General features: G+C 51.6%; 7 protein-coding genes and 1 non-coding gene across 8 annotated transcripts; 2 read left to right on the forward strand and 6 right to left on the reverse strand.

The window, feature by feature from the left end:
- The first annotated feature begins 214 nt into the window (after positions 1–214).
- Positions 215–4,057, forward strand: BU25DRAFT_494851 (uncharacterized protein). Its single transcript, XM_033711809.1, has 3 exons — positions 215–940; positions 1,208–1,294; positions 1,489–4,057. Exons 1-3 carry the CDS (start codon positions 567–569, stop codon positions 3,989–3,991), a joined length of 2,964 nt encoding a protein of 987 aa, XP_033556963.1. The 5' UTR covers positions 215–566; the 3' UTR covers positions 3,992–4,057.
- A 219-nt stretch (positions 4,058–4,276) lies between these two features.
- BU25DRAFT_351678 (uncharacterized protein) lies at positions 4,277–4,827 on the reverse strand (the record flags this gene model as incomplete). The annotated part of the gene is made up of 2 exons (XM_033703367.1): positions 4,277–4,393; positions 4,456–4,827. 2 exons carry the CDS (start codon positions 4,825–4,827, stop codon positions 4,277–4,279), a joined length of 489 nt encoding a protein of 162 aa, XP_033556964.1.
- A 328-nt stretch (positions 4,828–5,155) lies between these two features.
- BU25DRAFT_425478 (uncharacterized protein) lies at positions 5,156–6,073 on the reverse strand (the record flags this gene model as incomplete). Its single annotated transcript, XM_033708351.1, has 1 exon — positions 5,156–6,073. One exon carries the CDS (start codon positions 6,071–6,073, stop codon positions 5,156–5,158), a length of 918 nt encoding a protein of 305 aa, XP_033556965.1.
- A 1,672-nt stretch (positions 6,074–7,745) lies between these two features.
- Positions 7,746–7,884, reverse strand: BU25DRAFT_t130. Its single transcript has one exon. It is a non-coding gene; the product is annotated as a tRNA-OTHER (tRNA).
- Positions 7,885–9,786: 1,902 nt separating this feature from the next.
- On the reverse strand, positions 9,787–11,812 carry BU25DRAFT_377222 (glycoside hydrolase family 16 protein). The gene is made up of 3 exons (XM_033704136.1): positions 11,591–11,812; positions 11,331–11,541; positions 9,787–11,279 (listed from the first exon to the last, which is right to left on the reverse strand). Exons 1-3 carry the CDS (start codon positions 11,727–11,729, stop codon positions 9,890–9,892), a joined length of 1,740 nt encoding a protein of 579 aa, XP_033556966.1. The 5' UTR covers positions 11,730–11,812; the 3' UTR covers positions 9,787–9,889.
- A 69-nt stretch (positions 11,813–11,881) lies between these two features.
- On the reverse strand, positions 11,882–12,282 carry BU25DRAFT_205306 (uncharacterized protein). Its single transcript, XM_033701141.1, has one exon. The coding sequence runs from the start codon at positions 12,239–12,241 to the stop codon at positions 12,035–12,037; it is 207 nt and encodes a 68-aa protein (XP_033556967.1). The 5' UTR covers positions 12,242–12,282; the 3' UTR covers positions 11,882–12,034.
- Positions 12,283–12,847: 565 nt separating this feature from the next.
- On the reverse strand, positions 12,848–14,429 carry BU25DRAFT_377225 (acetyl-CoA acetyltransferase IB). Its single transcript, XM_033704137.1, has 5 exons — positions 14,281–14,429; positions 14,175–14,224; positions 14,048–14,120; positions 13,510–13,999; positions 12,848–13,436 (listed from the first exon to the last, which is right to left on the reverse strand). The coding sequence occupies exons 1-5, from the start codon at positions 14,343–14,345 to the stop codon at positions 12,921–12,923; spliced, it is 1,194 nt and encodes a 397-aa protein (XP_033556968.1). The 5' UTR covers positions 14,346–14,429; the 3' UTR covers positions 12,848–12,920.
- A 201-nt stretch (positions 14,430–14,630) lies between these two features.
- On the forward strand, positions 14,631–17,742 carry BU25DRAFT_377226 (elongation factor 2; the record flags this gene model as incomplete). The annotated part of the gene is made up of 3 exons (XM_033704138.1): positions 14,631–14,674; positions 14,725–17,446; positions 17,497–17,742. The coding sequence occupies exons 1-3, from the start codon at positions 14,655–14,657 to the stop codon at positions 17,740–17,742; spliced, it is 2,988 nt and encodes a 995-aa protein (XP_033556969.1). The 5' UTR covers positions 14,631–14,654.
- Between the last annotated feature and the right edge of the window lie 801 nt (positions 17,743–18,543).

An 18,543-nucleotide genomic window follows, 5' to 3' on the forward strand; every position in this document is an offset into this window, starting at 1 on the left:
TAGGAAGCGTATTTGTGAACAAATGAATATTGGCCAGGTTCTGGAACCGCATAAGCCGGTAAAGCCAGATTAGTGCGCTCTTGTTCGACTATCCAGTTAGCGTGTCTGGTAAGAGACGCTAAATCATTAACTTCTGCTAATCTTAACACCCTTTCCCTCTCTGAGCTTCCATCGGCTGCTTTATGGCGCAAGCCTTTTTCGTCTCTCGGATCCCAACAACCCCTCAACCTCGTATAGCAATTTGCTAATTTACCCTCGCCTTTATATTCTGTTCCGAACTCTGAAACGCTGTGCGCCTCTGCCTGGATGCGTATCAGAGTTGTGTGCTGACAGACATTTTCTACACGTAATACAGCGCTTCTAATGCTCGCTAAATCACCTTCAGACCCCTATCAACACCTATCGTTGTGCTTGTAAGAGCATCAACACGTAAGAAGGCGATCGGTTACTTCGGCCCGCGCCATCTTTCATCAATTTTCAGATCGTCGGCCCGTTTCCATGTGCTCCACGAACCTTCCAACAACACAACTGAAGACTACAAAAGATCCAAGCGCAAAGCACAGCTCATGGCGGGCACGAGACGACAACCTCGGGCTCGTAACACGACCAGTACACATCAGCGTCAGCGCTCCGCGTCTCAGGTAGCATCTATTGTATCAGAGACTGCAAGTGCTATGAAGTCGAAGGTTATTGAGATTGCTGAAAGTGCTGACGAGGGTTCTCCACGTCCTGAAAGTTCTCCACAGCTTGGATTACCAATCAATCGTTCGATTACAGCATTCTGCAAGAAGTGCGATGGTAAGATTGGCGAATTCTACAATTCGTGGCACAAAGTCACCAGCAGCTACTACAGCCCTGCGTTGCTCGGGTCTTACAGAAGTCTGCTACGAACATCGGATCAAAGGAAAGAGGCGTTAGACTCGACAGAATTAGCAGGATGGTAAGTGCATCTGCTCCCTCGGATATTGAACCCTAATACGCATTGTCGCACAACTGCCTTTCCCAGCAAGTACCCGATAATGCCCTAGCATTAATGAGCGTATCCCGGCACCAATCAAAACGGTCTGGTACATTGTATTAAAATTCTTTTGGCGCATCCACGCTAGTCATTTCAGATTATCTCCACCCTACATATTATTAGTATTTCTTAAACCCTGGGGCCCGCACTTTCTTGACGTCGGTTTGGCACCTCGCTGACACACGGTAGCATCATAGACTTGACCTGCTGTCCAAACTGCGACTATTATCTTGGTTTTGTAGTCGTTGACACGCCGGCAGGTGGAAAGAGATTTCGGTGAGTCGCAATGCTTCTTCCCTTCGCTTTGTAATGTCCTGGTTCTCCACTGCCTGATCTGCTCTTACTCTGCATGGTCGTTATATGCGCTACAACGAAATTCGCACATGGCTTGCATTTCACATCGGCGCCCTCAACTTCGGTTGCGTGACGCTTTGATTATTATTAATTGTTACTAACATGAGAATTCAAAGTGGTCGAGAGTTTTTCAAGCTTCAACATATCGAATTGCGATGCGAGACGTCCCAAAGCAAGACGATTACCGTAGAACCACAGGAAAACGTGGCACTAGACCTGGTAGCTCCCGAAGGTTCGACAAGTCCGTCTCCCACACCAGGTAACACCATCATGGAAACTATGGAACTCGACACGCCTCTCTCTTCTTCACACCCATTATGGAGCCAGCCTGCGCAGAGTGAGCTGCTGCAACAGCGCCAGCAATCACAGCCAAGAGAACCTGTACGACCTTTACTACAAACGAACACGTCTCAGCCGCCAGTAGCGATATCGCGTTCCCCTTCCAATCGAAGCGCCCCAACCTTAGCTACCGCGCCCGATACGATCCCGTCCCAAAAATCTCCGCAACTTGCGCAGCCACAGTCTGGACATACTATAAGGAGTTCAGTCCTAGAAGCTCAGCCGAAGCCAGTTGTCAATGGCCATAAAGACGGACATAACTACCCTCGGGAGTCACGCAAGGTGTACTTTGATGCCATCGAGCGTCTACAGACACAAACATCACAGAACACCAGCGCCTTGGCTGCTCAAGCTCGCACCCAGGTGGAATCTGCGGATATGGTGCGGCAAATAGAGGGTAGTCTTCGCCACGACTTCCTAAGTCAAATACAGCGGCAGGATCAAGAGTTACGGAGGATGGGTGAAACTGTGAGTCAACTGCTTCAGCAACTGCAAGACTGCCGTCAAACTATTGTAAACCTTGCTCAAGAGGTACATGTCACTAGAGCAGAAAACGTGCAACGTCCGAGCGAAGTAGTGCAGTCTGGCTATCAAGATGACGCTCTTGAGCTGATGGCTCGACGTATCGGAGAAATTTCACACAGGACGACAGATCTTGAAACTTTGAGAGATCATGTAGCCATATTGGGTGGCAGAGTACAACGGCTTGAGTCCGAAACTCCCGCGCGCCAGCCACATCCGCACTCAGCATATCCCGCACACCAGCCTACACATGCTGCTCATATCGCCCACGCAGCTCCGTCACACTCAAGCCAGGTTTCCTCATTCCAGACACCTGCTCGGCCGACTTCGGTACCACAACCCGTCCCACAAAATGAGACGCCTGCTGCTTTAATGCCACCAGAGAGCGCTCAAAGGCATGAGTCTGCTCCAAGTCAGAACGGATGGGCGACTGTGAATGCTGGTGTAAAGCGAGTGTTTGAGAACGGTATAGATAGCCCGCAAGGCGCAAGCCCAGCACCTGGATCACCTAAGCGCCCGAGACTAGTCACCGGAGGGTCTCAGGATGGTCCCTCGATGCCCCAGAATTCTCCCGGCTCATCACATATTTTACCGTCTCAAACGCAGCCTGTCGTTGCCTCACAGCCCCTGACACAGCCCGGGCCGTACCCAGGATTACCATCATCACAACCCTACCCGCCCCATAGTACACAAGATGGCCCATCAGATCACAGTTGGCGGCCAGAATCTCAGCGTATGGCTGATTCACGTCCGGCTCGAGGCAGAGGCTCACGAGGGGGTCGAGGACCCGGCAGTAGGGGCGGTCGTGTGCGTAAGAGCATGCAGGGACAGCATCATCCTGTTGGAACACCAGAGTGGGAAGGAAACCACTGGACAGCCGTACCTGATTCGCAAGCCAGCCCAAGCGACTTCGGAGATCATCCGGCACATCCAGGTAGAAGCACTGTGCGGCGCGGTGGCGGCGGTAGTGGATCGCGAGCTAGCTCCTTGTTGATGGAACGCTCGAGTGAGTGGACACCAGAGATTGCGCCTCGTGGTGTCTTACCCGATCAGGGTTCGCCCATCGAAGTCAAGAAGACCAGATCAAAGCCAGTCCGCAACGAGGATGGAATACTAGTTCGCAAAGATGGCCGACCCGATAGGCGTTCACAGTCATCTGCTGCAAACCTTCGAAAGGTACACGCCCGCAAGGAAGAGCAACAAAGAGAAGGGGAGGTAGGAACCACGCCTACTGGTCTTCATCCTTCGATGTCTGCAGGACCAGACACACCAAGTCCAACATCGCGTGGCCACCCGGAGCAGAACGTCACAGACAGTATGCGTAAGAAGCACAACAACATCCTCGGTAGGATCTTTCCCGAGGGCATAGATACCTCTCGGAAGCAGCATGACTATGCACATCAAGTCTTCAACGAAAATCACGACCACACTGCACATCCTAGGACGCAATCGTCCAGAACCACCAAAACCCCACTTCAGATTAAAAAGGAGCAGGCGCAGCGCAGCGAGGTTACGGAGACACAGGCCTCGGTGGATGGTGATGTTGAGATGGGTGATGCAGGGACTTCGACGAATAGCCACACGCATGACAATACCCACACACCATCTGGCGAAACAGTCGAGGTCCCAAATCAAGGGGGAATTCAAAGAGCTCAGGATCAGGCAGATCCAGAACAAGAGAGCAGGGTGCAGATCCCAGAGACTCAAGCTACCGATGGCTCGGCCACGCTTATAGCCGAGTCGGTAGAGGCGGCGTAGAACGAGTCCTCTTCACTCTCTTGCATCCCAAGGGCTGTCTCTTGCATCTCCCGTGACAAACTCGAGCTTTGGTTTTAAAATTTGCTTATATACCATCTCCAGTTCTTAATTCTATCCAATTGATTTGTATTGCCGACGTCTATCTCACACCCCTGAAGGTTCATTTTCCACTGACTACTCCCAATTTGCAGACAACGCAAAGTAATTTTTTGTAACTCCTTCGGCCGTCTCTACCCCTTTGGCTGATAGTAGCCTTGCAAAGTACACAATTCAGAGCCGAGAGCACTATGGTGTAGTCACCTCCTGCAGATGTGCTGAATCTCCGATGAACGGATAATTCCCGTACCCATCAAACGCCACGATATCCAATTCCTCCAGCTTTACACCTTTCAGCATGCGGACCTGCAAAGTATCAATCTCGCAACCTGCATTCGGAAAGCCGTGGCTACTGCGAATCAACTCACATTCAAACCCAAAAGATCCGGCATCTCTTCTCCCAACGTCTTCAACCTCGGATCATGCCACACGCTACTCCCACACGCGCCACAGAATCTATGGAGCAATTGCTTTTGCCCGAAGCTGTGCGACTTCAACGCTTCTTCGCCTTGGTGAATGACCACATCTTGGCGACGGGGGTATAAAAGTAGATAGCCGTTCTTAGTGCAGATGGTGCAGTTGCAGCTCCCGACTTTTTGGAGTGGTAGCGGTGGCGAGAGGGTCACGGTGTATTGGATGGCTCCGCAGTGGCAGCTTGCGGCATGGAAGGAGGTGTTAGTGGAGTCGAAGGTGGGGAGGCTGGCAAGGAAGGCGGTTTGGAGGTCGTTGAGCGGGGCCATGACAGGATGCGGTTTTATGAAGCCTGTGAATGAAAGTGAGAGGCTGATTCTTACATACCCAGATCGATCTCATGAGTGCACATGTATGGTGATATTGTGGAGCCGCTCCGGCTGACAGATAGCGCTTCAAGTTGTCTCGAAGAAGTCAGTATTCTGCCCGCGAATGAAAAACGCGAAAATGCGAGCTTAGCCAATATGCGGGTCGAACGTGGAGTCAGCCTGTCGGTGGAACATTTCATTGCCATCTCATCTCATCATAACGTTATGGACGTAAAACTAAAAGTAGAGGGAGTGTATGCCCGAAGGCGAGCACGCAAAGAGCAATGATTCAGCAGACAACGCCCACGAATCCCTCATTCTGGAGACTAACCGCCTCCTCGAGACTGTTCACCTTCTTGTACTTCTTTGGATGCACAGTCTTGCACTGGTGCACCGTAGCACCTACGAACAAGATCGAATCTCCCTTCAGGATATCGTAGTAGATCAGAATACCAGCTGCCTTCCTGGACTCCGCGACAAGCAGCTTACATCCGGCTGGTCGATGACGATTCTGTGTAACGATAAGATAACGTAGGTTGTGCTTACTATCCTCAGGCACCACCTCTGTGTCAAGGGCACGTGAGAGGTAGACGGAAGGGATATCGATGTTTCCCGGGTCGTAGATAGGGAACTCGCCGCGGCGTTGACGGACACGCTCAATGCTAGGCACATCACTATTGTTCATGTCGCGAACGTTCTGCGCAACGTATTCATCTTCAACGCCGGCGGCAAACAGCCATGACCACTTCTTGACGTCTTTATCGCCGAAGGGGTAGGTTGTGAGGTATATGTTGCGGATAGCCGGGGGCGGGAACTCGGTCAGGCCATCTTCTTTGCCAACCTTTGCGAGCAATTCAGTTGATGAGTTGATTGAAAAGCTTTGGGGTGCGAAAGGATTGGTAGGTGGATAGTATCGGTGGGGTGATGGCGTGTAGCGACGGTGAGGAGGAGGGGGCACGCGCCGGGGGCGTCGGTATTCTTCGTCGATGGACTCGATGCTGTCTTTACGCAGGAGCGTTGGTTTCGTGTCGCAAGTGCAGTCATCTTCGTGCTTCTTGTCATTGACAGTGGTCTTGGTGTTAATGGTGTATTCACGAATCGGCGCTTCGGCCGTGTTTGGGACTTCGTGAGTGACGGTCTCCATATTGGTTTGAGGTGAAGCAGTGGGATTGAGAACAGTCCACTCGTCGTCAGTATGAGAGCTCATGTACACGCAAAGGATCGAAAGAGAAAGACAGACTCGAGCTCAACTGGAGATACGATGGAATGAGAGGGATCGAGTTGGATGAGGACAGGCTTTATATGCCGCATTGATCGCATTCACCGGTCAGCAGCAGCCTTGTACCTAGCTGCAAGGGAGCTGTATTCCATCACTTATCGCAATGATTAGCTAGGATTTGGAGCTGGGTGAAGCGAAGGCTGGTAGTTCGCCCACACAGATGCAGGTGTGGCGTTGTCGGCCTCACTGTTGCCTGCACCGACCAGGCTGAGTGCATGCATCAGCCTGCGGCTGCGAAACTACCGGATCATTATAACAAACAACTCAGGTTTTGATACAACTATTGTGGGTTTGAGAAAAGCGGTTGCGATGGGTGTTGACTGGCACATACCAAAATGTAGGTAGCTCTCGTATGAAGGAAGTGACGATAGCTAACGGAGCGACACCCAATCACCATTACGCTAAACATTCTTGTTTGTGTCAGACCATAAGCCCAAGAAGTTGAGAAGCTCGACCCGGTAATCTTCCGCAGTTCAAGTGATCACCAATGGTGTTCACCATCGACTTAAATATGTGATGGTAGTATAGAGAAGTACCTGGTACAGCGAGGAGTAATCGACCCATGACGACGGGCAAGAATCATGGTTTCATCTCGAAACAGAGCTTTGCGATATGATAGAAAGACATATTTCAGAACTGCTATAAACATGGGTTGGTTTTTGAGCGTTTGTGATCTTACTTACATGGAATTCTCCACATCACCCCAACTAAAAGCTACAACAGATGTCCTGACTTTCGAAAGATCGAGACAAGGGTAGAATTCTGCTTGTGGGGTTTCAAGAAAAAAAGACGGATATCGGCAAGGAGACTTTCCAAGATGTCATCCGGGAAAAGATCCCACCAAAGCAACAGCAAGACTCTTCTTTCACGCTCCTAGCGAGGTCAGAAGAGAAAACGTCATGCGTCGAGATTGAGAAAAAAAAGTTAGATAAAGGACAGAAGATGGCTGCAGACCTCTATCGAGCTTTCAGAAGGCTTGCGTTTCTGTATACGTCTTGCTGAAGGTATTCAAGGAGATCTGCTTGTTTGTTTGTTGTACTACGATGGATGATCTGTGGCGCCGTCAATTCTTTGCTGTGTGAGAAGGCGCGATGTGTGTAGCATCGCTAACTCCCTGTATACTTCATCATTGACTTTCATATAATAGCATATAAAGTAGAGATCTGCGACGATGTTGTTCGTGATGACTGAAGAAAGTATCTAAAGAATGTTTTAATGTTGGTGATTGGCCGCGGCTAGCGCACTGCTACTGAAGATTGCCAGGCGCCATCCGGTGCCCAACATGCAAAACAAATACGTTACAAAACCAGCCTCGAAACTTTAGGGGCTGCGAATCGAGCGCCTTGTCCTGTGTAGTCCTGTTCTAGATCGTCACCCGAAGTTCCCGTGGTTTCGAAATATTACTGACAGGCGCTTGTTAGCATAAAGAAAACAATGCCCGCACACTTTTAATTTAAATTGGGTGCGCAAACCCCTGAAAGAGGCTTGCCCACCAGACTGAGCTGCCGTCCCACCCACCTCCGCAACGAACAAGTGCAAAAAGGACAGCCACAACCCTAGTCAGACATGTTCCCAAATCGTCGTCTCAGCAAAAAAAAAGTGGACACTGTGGGAATTGAACCCACGACCTTTCACAGATGCGATCAATTGATGCGAAGCGACTGTTACATTATTAGTACTGAGAACTTTCTGAGGAAACAAGGTGTTGCTTACAAATCATACCCCTAGACCAAGTGCCCTGATGCTGTTGATGAAGAGCTGGGGGTCTGGTAAAAATATATACATATGTTGTAAAAAATGTGATGTTGATGTTAGGACACATCCACCCCGCCAAGCCTCTGCCTCGGCTGACAACTGACAGCTGAGTTTTGCGGCTCGGAAAAGGATCAGCACGCTAAACTACTAGCGTACGTTCACAGGAACATCAAGATCTGGCCTCCATGTAGTCAATATTTAGGAGTAGTCCGTAAGTGTCTACGGTGGACGTGTGTGTTCAGACCAAGGCGCACACACGGACAATTGATTGATTGATTGATTGATTGATTGATTGATTCGTTTAACGTACTATCTGAGTCTAAGACTATGGAAGACGAGAGGAGCTGTAGCTCTTCTGGTAACGCAAAGATTTAGTTACATGAGAGTGAGGTCAATGGAGGTACAAGGGATGGTGAGGGCTCAGGCCTAAAGCAAAATTGCTAGAAACAGAACAAGTGCAGAACAAACAAACAAAGGAAAGAGAAACTGTTATGGGATCACTGTGCCTGGTCTTCAGGAGACTGCCCAAGATGCCACCTCCTTGTGCCAACCTTGGTCCTGCTGATGAAGTCCAAAGTGGCCTTGATGCCCTGCTTGGTGTGGAGGAGAAGACACACGGACAATACCAGACTGCCATTTACACTCAAAATCCATAGTATACGTCCACACTTTGCTCGATCTCACCTGAAGAGTCCCTAAATTCAACACTTCCTGATCCGTTTAAACGTCACGAAACCGCCTTCCGAGGTCTGCTCATAATCTCCACTTTCTTAGCCATCATGGCTCTTCATCTGCTAACAAGTGTCAAGGAAAGTCAGCGCGATCGCATTGAGGTTAATATCACAACAAGCTTCGCCCTTCAGAGCTTCCTAGCGGATTGAACCTGCGCGATGCCAGGTAAGCTGCTTGCATAGTCAGGACCTTGAATCCCACAGTGTCCAAGGCATTCAACATTGCATCGATTTCAATGTCTCGAAAGTCAGTACTATGCGCTCGAAGACCAAGTCGATTGCAACTGCTGCCAATCTTCACCACAAGTAGCTCCGGTCGATGTTCGTCATCTCGTCAATCATAAGAGTAGAGCTTGTTCTCTCTAGTGTAGAGGATGAGATTGACAAGGTTGCCGGAACCGATGATGGTGCACTAGGTACGAATGTGCTGCCCATCTTTTAGTTAGTATGTGCGAGTGAAATTAGTGAAATGAAATCCGCCAAAATCTGGAGTCAGAATAAAAGGTAGAATGGAGCCAACATCGGTGCCAAACGTCTTCACCATCAACAACGATAGCCGCGCCTGCCACACAGGAAACCAATTCTGTGCCCACTGTTTGTACTGTCTTCTCCGTCATCCTCGCTGGTACTTATTTGAAGCGAGTTGACAAGCGTGACAAAACGATGACCTGCGAGTCCGGTCTTTGAATGCCTGACGTGAACGATGAGAGTGTCGTGCTTGCCGAGCAACGAAAAGGCAAGAGCCTAAAGGCGAGTCAACAGGAGAAACCATGTTGCCAGGCTACCAATAGTGAGTCTTGCAGGCTGAACCATGTTGCCAGGCTACCAATAGTGAGTCTTGCAGGCTGAACCATGTTGCCAGGCTACCAATAGTGAGTCTTGCAGGCTGAACGCTGACTTCCGATACTACTACTATTAGGCTTCAAAGCATTAGATCGTGTGGTATGCTTGCATCCACACCATCGATCTCTCAAATACTCGAATGCAATTGAGAACCTCAGCCTTGCCACTTGTACTGGCAGTTTGGTTGCATGTATGACATTCTTTGTAGCACATCAAGCCTGCATGTACGCGAGCTTTCCACTTTTGTAGTGCCAATAGACATGATTCTGAGGCATTCTGAGCATTATCGTTATAAGTCAATTCTCAAGACGGGTATTTACAAAAAAACAGGGGTATACGCGCACTCAAACAACATCATGTAATCATCCAACATCCATCCTCTCTTTCTCTTTCTCGCTTCTGCATTTCCCCCATCTCACATTCTCGCATGATGCCCAACGGACCTCCTTCTATGCTCTCTCAAGAACCTTGCCGCCTTAACTTTACTCAAGCCCGCTACAGGCGTTGCCTCTGCACCAGGAGTAACAGTCACATACACGGTCTGGTACACCGTCTTCTTCTCACCAACAATATTCGTCACTGTAGGCGCCGCAGGAGCCTCGTCTTGAGCATTGGTAGGAACGATTGGCGGAGACTCGTAGTCTTGGCTGCTTGTTGACTGTGCAGCAGCCGCGGTGGTGCTGGACAGGTTCTCGACAGGCAGGCTCATGTTGCCGGACGGTGCTGCGGTGGGCTCAGAGGACGTATCGGCGGTTTGTGTGGCGTTCAATGCTGGTGCATCGCCGGGCTGGGGCCACTGGAAGCCTGGCATACCATCGTCTCCGACGGGATCAGCGGGCTTGGTTGGCGTCGCGGCCTTTGATGTTGTTGCAGCTGCTGATGTTGGTGCGACGGGGTAGCCAGTGCTGGTTTGTGTCTTTGAGGGTTCGAGGGCCTCTGACGTGGGTACGCTGTCGGACGGTGTTGGCTCGGCGACCAGTGTGCTGGTCTCGGCGGGCAGCTCTTCAGAAGCAGAGATCGTTGGTGCGACATAAGAGCCCTCCGAGTATGAAAGAATGGGAGGATTCGTTGGGACCTCGGTGGGGATCGTCGCATAGCCGGAGGAAATCGCAGGCACTGTAGCATTGCCGGTAGGAACTGGGACCGGCTCAGAAATGACAGTGCTCTGGGCAGGTGCACCAGATGCAGACGGAGCCGGTGTGTCGCTCCCGTTATCTTGGTATACCTTCAACGCATTGATGGTCCAGTATGCATCCTTAAAGGCCTCTGGGTTGTTCTGCACGTATTCTTCGCAAGTAGCTGCCTTCTTTGCGCAAGACCCGCTCTCCCAAACCGCACCAGCCCAGTCACCGCAGAACGCAGTGTTAAAGATAATTTGCTGCTCATTGAACATACTCTCGATATCGCATCCGCCGGTGAACTTAGCAGCAGGAAGACCCCAACCGTCAGGGTTAGGGGCGTCGCTGAGAACGTCGTCCGGAATCGAGCCTCGTGGGAAGTAATAGACGCTGATAGCTTCGGCGGTCCATTGAGTTGCGTATACGCCACCACCGATCGCATTCAGTCCGACACCGTAGCTGTCTGTTGAGGGGTGCTCGATGGAGCACCCGACGTTCTTACTCTGGTTCTGAGCGTTGACATCGCAGTTGGGGGTAATAAGTTCACCAGCGAATGTGCTGGTGTCGGGGCCGATCTTGCAGTTGGGACCGGTGTGGAGCGTCATACCGTTGTTCGTTTGCTCGTTGACACCCTCGAGAATATCGATCTCTCCACCAGTCGGCCAGTCGGGTCCTACCATCCAGAAACTGCACATCACGTTAGCCCGAGACGGTATCGAGAAAGGTGTCACTACGTACGCAGGCCATGTACCACAACCAGTAGGCATATGCGCCACATCCATAACCACCAGCCCAGCGTTGTACTTCTTCTTGCTTACGAGCCTAAGGCTAGGCCTCCCCTCTGGGGTCTCGTTGGTGGAGTCAACACCCCACTCTACTGGTACCGTCGTGGATGCATTGATGAGGTTTGTCTGCCTCGCTGTAGCTTCGTCGACATACTTGACGAAGCCTGACCATCATTAGCAGAGCAATTGTCATTCATCCGTAGCACCACTTACCACTTGTCGGATCTTCTGCTGTAAAGAAGTCGAATGCGCCGTAGAAGTCAGTCATGTAGTCATCCTCCAAAGCATAGCCAGCTATGCTAAGGTCAAAAAGCGAGGCCGCGGCCAAAAGGAGTGTGAAGGAACGCATCATCAAGACGCTAGAAGAAGATAATACCGAAGAGAATGACTGCGTACTAGACGCTATAGAAGAGACAGAAGACTAGAGACTCGAGAATACTACCAGCAGCGAGACACCCAGTAGTTAATCTGGGGCGCACACGCCTATATACGCGGCTCTCCTTCCAGCACGCACTAAACCACAGATGTCCCTTAGGCATCTCTCGCTTCGTTAGACGAGCGGTTGTCCACACTGTCTAACCAGCATAGTTCTGTTTCAACGAGCGGACTGGATCCAGAAGTCCTCTCCCAAACAAGGCACACGAGTCGCAATTACTGTTAGTCTGTCGACGAGATGCAGGAATAGCCACTGACGATCACAGGCAAGGCTGGACGGCGTTGGACAAGGCTCGATAACGTCGTTGGCAGCGTTTGACCAAGACCGCATTGTTTCATGGACATTTGAACGGGTTGGTCACCGAGCATCGACTGGTGGCGCGTGAAACAGGTACCAGCCGCGAGGACACCGCATCCTGGACAATACATGGCCGAGGCTTCGCCGTGCGCTTTCGATCAGCCTGCCTAAGGTTGTTGTTTGGTGTGATGGTTGCGGTTCGCTGCCGCGGACTTGACAGATTGAAACGCGAGGCGGTTGAAGTCGCTGCGGAAGAGGGGTTGATTGGACGAGGGGAGCCGCTCGAAAGGCAAGCGAGATGGTCCACCGGCCTGAAACTCGACCTTCAAGCGTACTATTTCTACCCAACGTATATTTATTATCGCTATCGTCCACTCATCTCTGTCGGTCGGGAACAAATGCGCGCATGGAAGATTCTGCTGCATTTCGATGTGTGCGTACACCAGCGTTCCTGCATGCAGACTGAAGGTCGCATTGCGAGGACCATGAGGCTCTCCAAAATCCTACGTCTGACGTACTGTGTGAGTTAGTGACAGATGACTACCAATCCCGCAAGGGGTGTTCACAGAACGATGTCTTATCTCGGGCCACTTGATCGTGCGGGATGAGACCGTTCACCCGCTTCAAGAGCTGTCGTACCTTTGGTGAAACCGGCAATAAGAGCCTCGATACGCCCTCAATTTGATGTCCATCACAAGATGCATGTTCCAATTCGACATGCCACCAGAAGTACGTGTCTTGAAGGTACTATAATTAAGTTTCATCTATCTATCCATCCTATGCGTCAAATCATTTGGGTATTCGTTTTCTCTACTGCAGCGACTCGATAACAATGGCTGAGGCACCGCCTCCACCATTGCAGATACCCGCGCAGCCGACCTTGCCCTTCTTCTCCTTGAGCACACCAAGAAGGGTAGTTGTGATCCTAGCGCCAGAGGCACCCAGGGCGTGACCGAGAGCAACGGCACCTCCGTGAAGGTTGACCTTGTCCTCGTTGATGCCGAGGATCTTCATGTTGGACAGCGCAACGACACTGAAAGCCTCGTTGATCTCGAAAGCGTCGACGGCGGAGATGTCGACCTTGGCGTGCTTCAGAGCCTTGGGCATGGCCAGAGCAGGGGCAGTGGTAAACTTGGAGGGGTTCTGCTCAGCATCACCCCAGCCAAGGATCTTGCCAATGGGCTTCAGGCCGTGCTTCTTGACAGCCTCCTCCGAGGCGAGGACAAGTGCCGCGGCGCCATCGGAGAGCGGCGAGGCGTTGGCGGCAGTAACGGTACCGTCCTTCTTGAAGGAGGAGCGAAGTGTGCGGGTCTTGGCCTCGTTGAACTGCGTTTGGTTAGTGACTGATTACTCAAAGTTCACTAGATTAGTGAACACCTGAGTCGAGGTAAAGACTCACGTTCTTGGGCTCGTCGTCAACAGAGACGGTGACTGGGGGCTTGCCACGTCCCTGAGGAACCTCAATGGGGGCGATCTCAGACGTGAACCAGCCAGCCTCGGTCGCAGCAATGGCCTTCTTGTAGGAGCGGATGCAGTACTCGTCCTGGTCCTCACGAGAGAAGCCGTGGTCATCGGCGCACTCCTCACCCTGCAGGCCCATGTGCTCCTTCTTGTAGGCGTCGGTAAGACCGTCCTTCAGGAGACCATCAACCAGTGGCTGGTCGCCGAACTTTGCGCCAGTCCTCAAGTTGGGGAGGTAGTGGGGAGTGTTCGACATGCTCTCGGTACCGGCAGCAACAACAATGTCGGCATTGCCAGTGATGATGGTCTGCGCACCGACGATGATCGACTTAATAGAGGAGGCGCACACCTTGTTGATGGTGGTGGAAACGGTCGACTCGGGGAGGCCAGCACCAATGGCGCACTGGCGGGCAGGGTTCTGGCCGAGGCTGGGGTATGTCAGTGGAGTTCCAGGAAAAGGGGAGGTATCTCCTCACTTTGCAGAGAGAACGTTGCCAACAAAGACCTCCTCAACATCCTCAGGCTTCAGGCCGGCGCGGTCAACGGCAGCTGTGCATATGTTAGACAATTGGCCGCAGAGGAGACAAACAAGTTTCAACATACCCTTGATAGCATGGGAACCGAGCTGGATGGCGCTCAGACTCGAGAGGGAGCTGTGTTGGTGGTGAGTTGACTGTCCGTTGCCCCTCGTTTCGACAAGAAAACATACCCAAGGAACATACCCGTGGGCGTGCGGGCAGCCGAGACAATGTAAACGGGGGGAAGAGAAGACATTTTGGGTATATTAGACGTGACAGAAAAAGTTGTACGTGGAAAAAAGCAGCTCTTTCTTCAACAGAGGCAGGAAATGATCCTTTTAAAATGTGATGGGATTCTTCTCTGCAGAGCGCGCCGCCATCGGTCGACACTTTCCCTGCAGCCTGCACTAAGCAGGGATAGCTGGTGCCATTGCTCACCGCCTGCCCCACTTCTCTGCATGGAGCTAGGCGAAACTGACGGGCCGGCGCCATCGCCAGAATCTTTGGATAGCTTCGAGGCCGTGACGCGTATCGGTGCATTGTTGACTTTACGCGTATCGCCGCCATGGATGACCTTTATGACGAGTAAGACCTGTCGAAACACTGTCCATATTTACGCGACTGACTTGGCATAGGTTTGGTAACTTTATTGGGGAGGCCGAGTCCGATGAAGAAGTCCAGACGAACGGCGAGGCGGCGGACGCCTATGTCCTCGACGATGACGAGCCCGAGGAGGCCGAGGTGAACGACCAGCAGCTTATGGAGGTTGACGAGGGCCCATCGAACGCCGTAATCCTGCACGAAGACAAACAGTACTACCCCTCCGCGGCCGACGTATATGGCGAAGATGTCGAAGTTTTGGTACAAGAGGAGGACACGCAGTCGCTGGCACAGCCAATCATTGCGCCAGTCGTGCAGAAGAAGTTCACAGTGCAGGAGACAGATCTGCCGCCTGTACACTACTCGAGAGAGCTGTTGACCGATTTGATGAGCTTTCCGGATCAGATACGAAATATTGCAATTACTGGACACTTGCATCATGGAAAGACTGCGTTCATGGATATGTTGGTGATGGAGACACACGACATCCAGGACCGACTGGACTACAAGAAGGGCAAGAAGAGGGAGGAGCAATTGCGATACACGGACGTACACATCCTCGAGCGCGAGCGAGGCCTTTCGATCAAGGCAGCGCCGATGAGCTTGGTTCTGCAGAACACTAAGTCGAAGTCGCATCTCTTCAACATTCTGGATACACCTGGACACGTCAACTTCGCAGATGAGGTTGCATCGTCCTTGCGCCTGGTCGATGGTGTGGTATTGGTTGTGGATGTTGTGGAAGGTGTACAGGTCAACACAGAGCAGGTCATCAAGCATGCGGTGCTGGAAGACCTTCCTCTGACCTTGGTAATCAACAAGATGGACCGTCTCATCTTGGAATTGAAGCTTCCACCCAAGGATGCCTACTTCAAGATCAAGCATGTGATAGAGGAGGTCAACACAGTCATTGAGAACACAATTCCTGGAAGGGGCGAGAGCAGACGAGTCAGCCCTGAGAAAGGCAACGTCGCGTTCGCCTGCACAAGTATGCGATGGTGCTTCACAATCCAGTCATTCGCAAAGATGTACTCGGACTTTTACCCAGGGCCCTCGCGGTTGCCAGGATTCGGAGTGCCTATGAAGGGTCTGGATGTCGAGAAGTTCGCCATGCGACTATGGGGCGACATCTTCTACAACCCGGGTAGCCGCAAGTTTAGCCGTAAAGCACAGGAGGAGGGGTCACAGCGGTCATTCGTGCATTGGATTCTGGAGCCGGTCTACAAACTTTACTCTCACACTCTTAGCGAAAGCTCAGCCGACCTCAAGGACACATTGAATGCACTCGGCATCAATCTGAAGCCTTCGGAGTACAAGACCGATGCCAAGGAGCTCATGCGCCTGGTGTGCCAGCAGTACTTTGGCCCATCGTCAGGTTTTGTCGACATGATCACCCAACACGTTCCATCGCCGGCCGAAGGTGCGAAGAGATTACTTCAGCGACACTACACTGGACCGTTGGATTCAAAAACTGCAGAGGCTATGGAGAAGTGTGACCAGGATGGTCCTCTCGTGGTGCACGTTACAAAGCTGTTCAATGCTACGGACGCGAAGTCGTTCACTGCTCTGGGACGAGTCATGAGCGGTATCGCAAAGTCTCCACAATCGGTGCGCGTTCTTGGCGAGGGTTACACCATCGAAGACGAGGAAGACATGGTCGTTGCCACCATCACAGACACATGGATCGCCGAGTCGAGATACAACGTACCTGTCAGTGGTGTACCAGCAGGCAACTGGGTGCTGCTGGGCGGTGTCGACAACTCGATCGTCAAGACGGCGACAATCGTCGCTTCGAAGCTTCCTGACGACGAAGACGCGTACATCTTCCGACCGATTCGACATTTCTTTGAGTCTGTCTTCAAGGTGGCAGTTGAGCCCATAAACCCCTCCGAACTGCCGAAGATGCTGGACGGTTTGCGTAAGGTCAACAAGTCGTACCCTCTCATTACCACAAAGGTAGAAGAGTCAGGAGAACACGTCGTTCTCGGTACCGGCGAACTGTACATGGACTGCGTTCTGCACGATTTGCGACGACTGTATGCCGACATGGAGATCAAGGTTTCGGATCCAGTCACGAGGTTCTGCGAGACGGTTGTTGAGATGTCTGCCATCAAGTGCTACGCAATGACACCAAACAAGAAGAACAAGCTCACCATGATTGCCGAGCCATTAGACCCAGGGATCGCAGAGGATATCGAAGCTGGCAAGGTTAACATCAAAGACCCTGTCCGTGTGGTTGGCAAGTTCTTCGAAGAGAACTACGGCTACGATCTGCTTGCATCGCGCAATATCTGGGCCTTCGGACCTGATGATATGGGTGCTAACATCCTGCAAAACGACACACTGCCCTCAGAAATCGACTCAAAAACACTTCGCACGGTCCGCGACACATTACGGCAAGGCTTCAGCTGGGCGACACGTGAAGGTCCGCTGTGCGAGGAACCCATTCGCAACACCAAGTTCCGCATCACAGACGTCGAGCTGGCGTCAGAAGCCATCTTCCGTGGAGGTGGTCAGATTATCCCCACAAGTCGACGAGCTTGCTACTCGAGTTTCCTCATGGCGAGCCCCAGGCTGATGGAGCCGGTGTACTCCTGCAGCATGACTGGTCCTGCAGACACTAAGAGTAGTCTGTACACAGTGCTTGCCAGGAGGAGAGGACACGTGCTGCAGGATGGACCGATCGCTGGTACACCGCTGTACAATGTGAGAGGACTTATTCCGGTCATCGATTCTTTCGGTTTCGAGACCGATCTGAGAGTAAGTTTTCTGCGTCCTTGATGATTAAGACTATACTGACTGTTACGTAGATCCACACGCAAGGCCAAGTATCACTCTCCCTCGTCTTCGACCGCTGGTCCATCGTACCCGGCGACCCACTGGATAAGGAGATCAAGCTGCGACCCCTCGAGCCCGCCACCGCACAGGCACTTGCCAGAGACTTCGTGCTCAAGACACGAAGAAGGAAGGGTCTCGCTGAGGATGTGACTATCAGCAAGTTCCTTGAGCCAGAGCTGTTCAGGAGCTTGAAGGAGAGCGGTGTACTTGACGGGTAGACGAGCTGTATGATACAAAAAGGGCGTTGATGGCGCAGCGACTGCTCACACGAATCGCGAGTATGTCAACCGTATGAGCATGATTGAATATACCCTTTGAAGACCACTATGGCATCTGCCACACGCAGGATTTAATCGCTTGTACTTACCAAACATGCACCGATGATTTGGTTCATGGCGTTGGGCTGGGAGCGAGCGAGTACAAATAGCAGGCGGTATGTGTAGTTGATACAGTGAAGCGGAACAACCGGACAAGAAGTGAGAGATGGGAAGGTGCATTGAAGCCGAACCTACTAACCAAGGTAGCGGCAAGAACTCAAGGACTGATTCCTACCCAAGCATCCGGATGTTAGTGCTCATACCTGCATTGCGCGTCAGCACCTCTTATCGAGCCTGCGCTGCCTCTAAGATCAAGGACAGGCTCTCCTCCTATGGTATACAGTCAAATTCGTCTCTTATCTGTCCAGTCTTTAGGCCTTTCCCCCGGTTTTTCTTTGGATCAAACCATCGGAACTCGAACCTGTCTCCAAGTCCGTGAAGCTCAAAGAGCTTTCTAACCTTTGCACTGAAGATTTGATCTTCTGAAAGGACATAGGCGACATCCCACTCCACAACCACCCATTTGAGTCCAGACAAACTTCTCAAAACCTTCACAACTTCGACTAAGCTGCCAGAGAGCTGATATGCGCCGTCGCGGTATGCTGGACCACCGTCACATCCCAGCTCAATGCAGATACACCTCAGCTTCTGAACGTTGCCACCTTTGAGTGGACCAATGAAGCTTGCCAGGCTTGTAGGATG

This window comes from Macroventuria anomochaeta (genome assembly GCF_010093625.1).
Source record: "Macroventuria anomochaeta strain CBS 525.71 unplaced genomic scaffold BU25scaffold_42, whole genome shotgun sequence".
NCBI lineage: Eukaryota > Fungi > Ascomycota > Dothideomycetes > Pleosporales > Didymellaceae > Macroventuria > Macroventuria anomochaeta.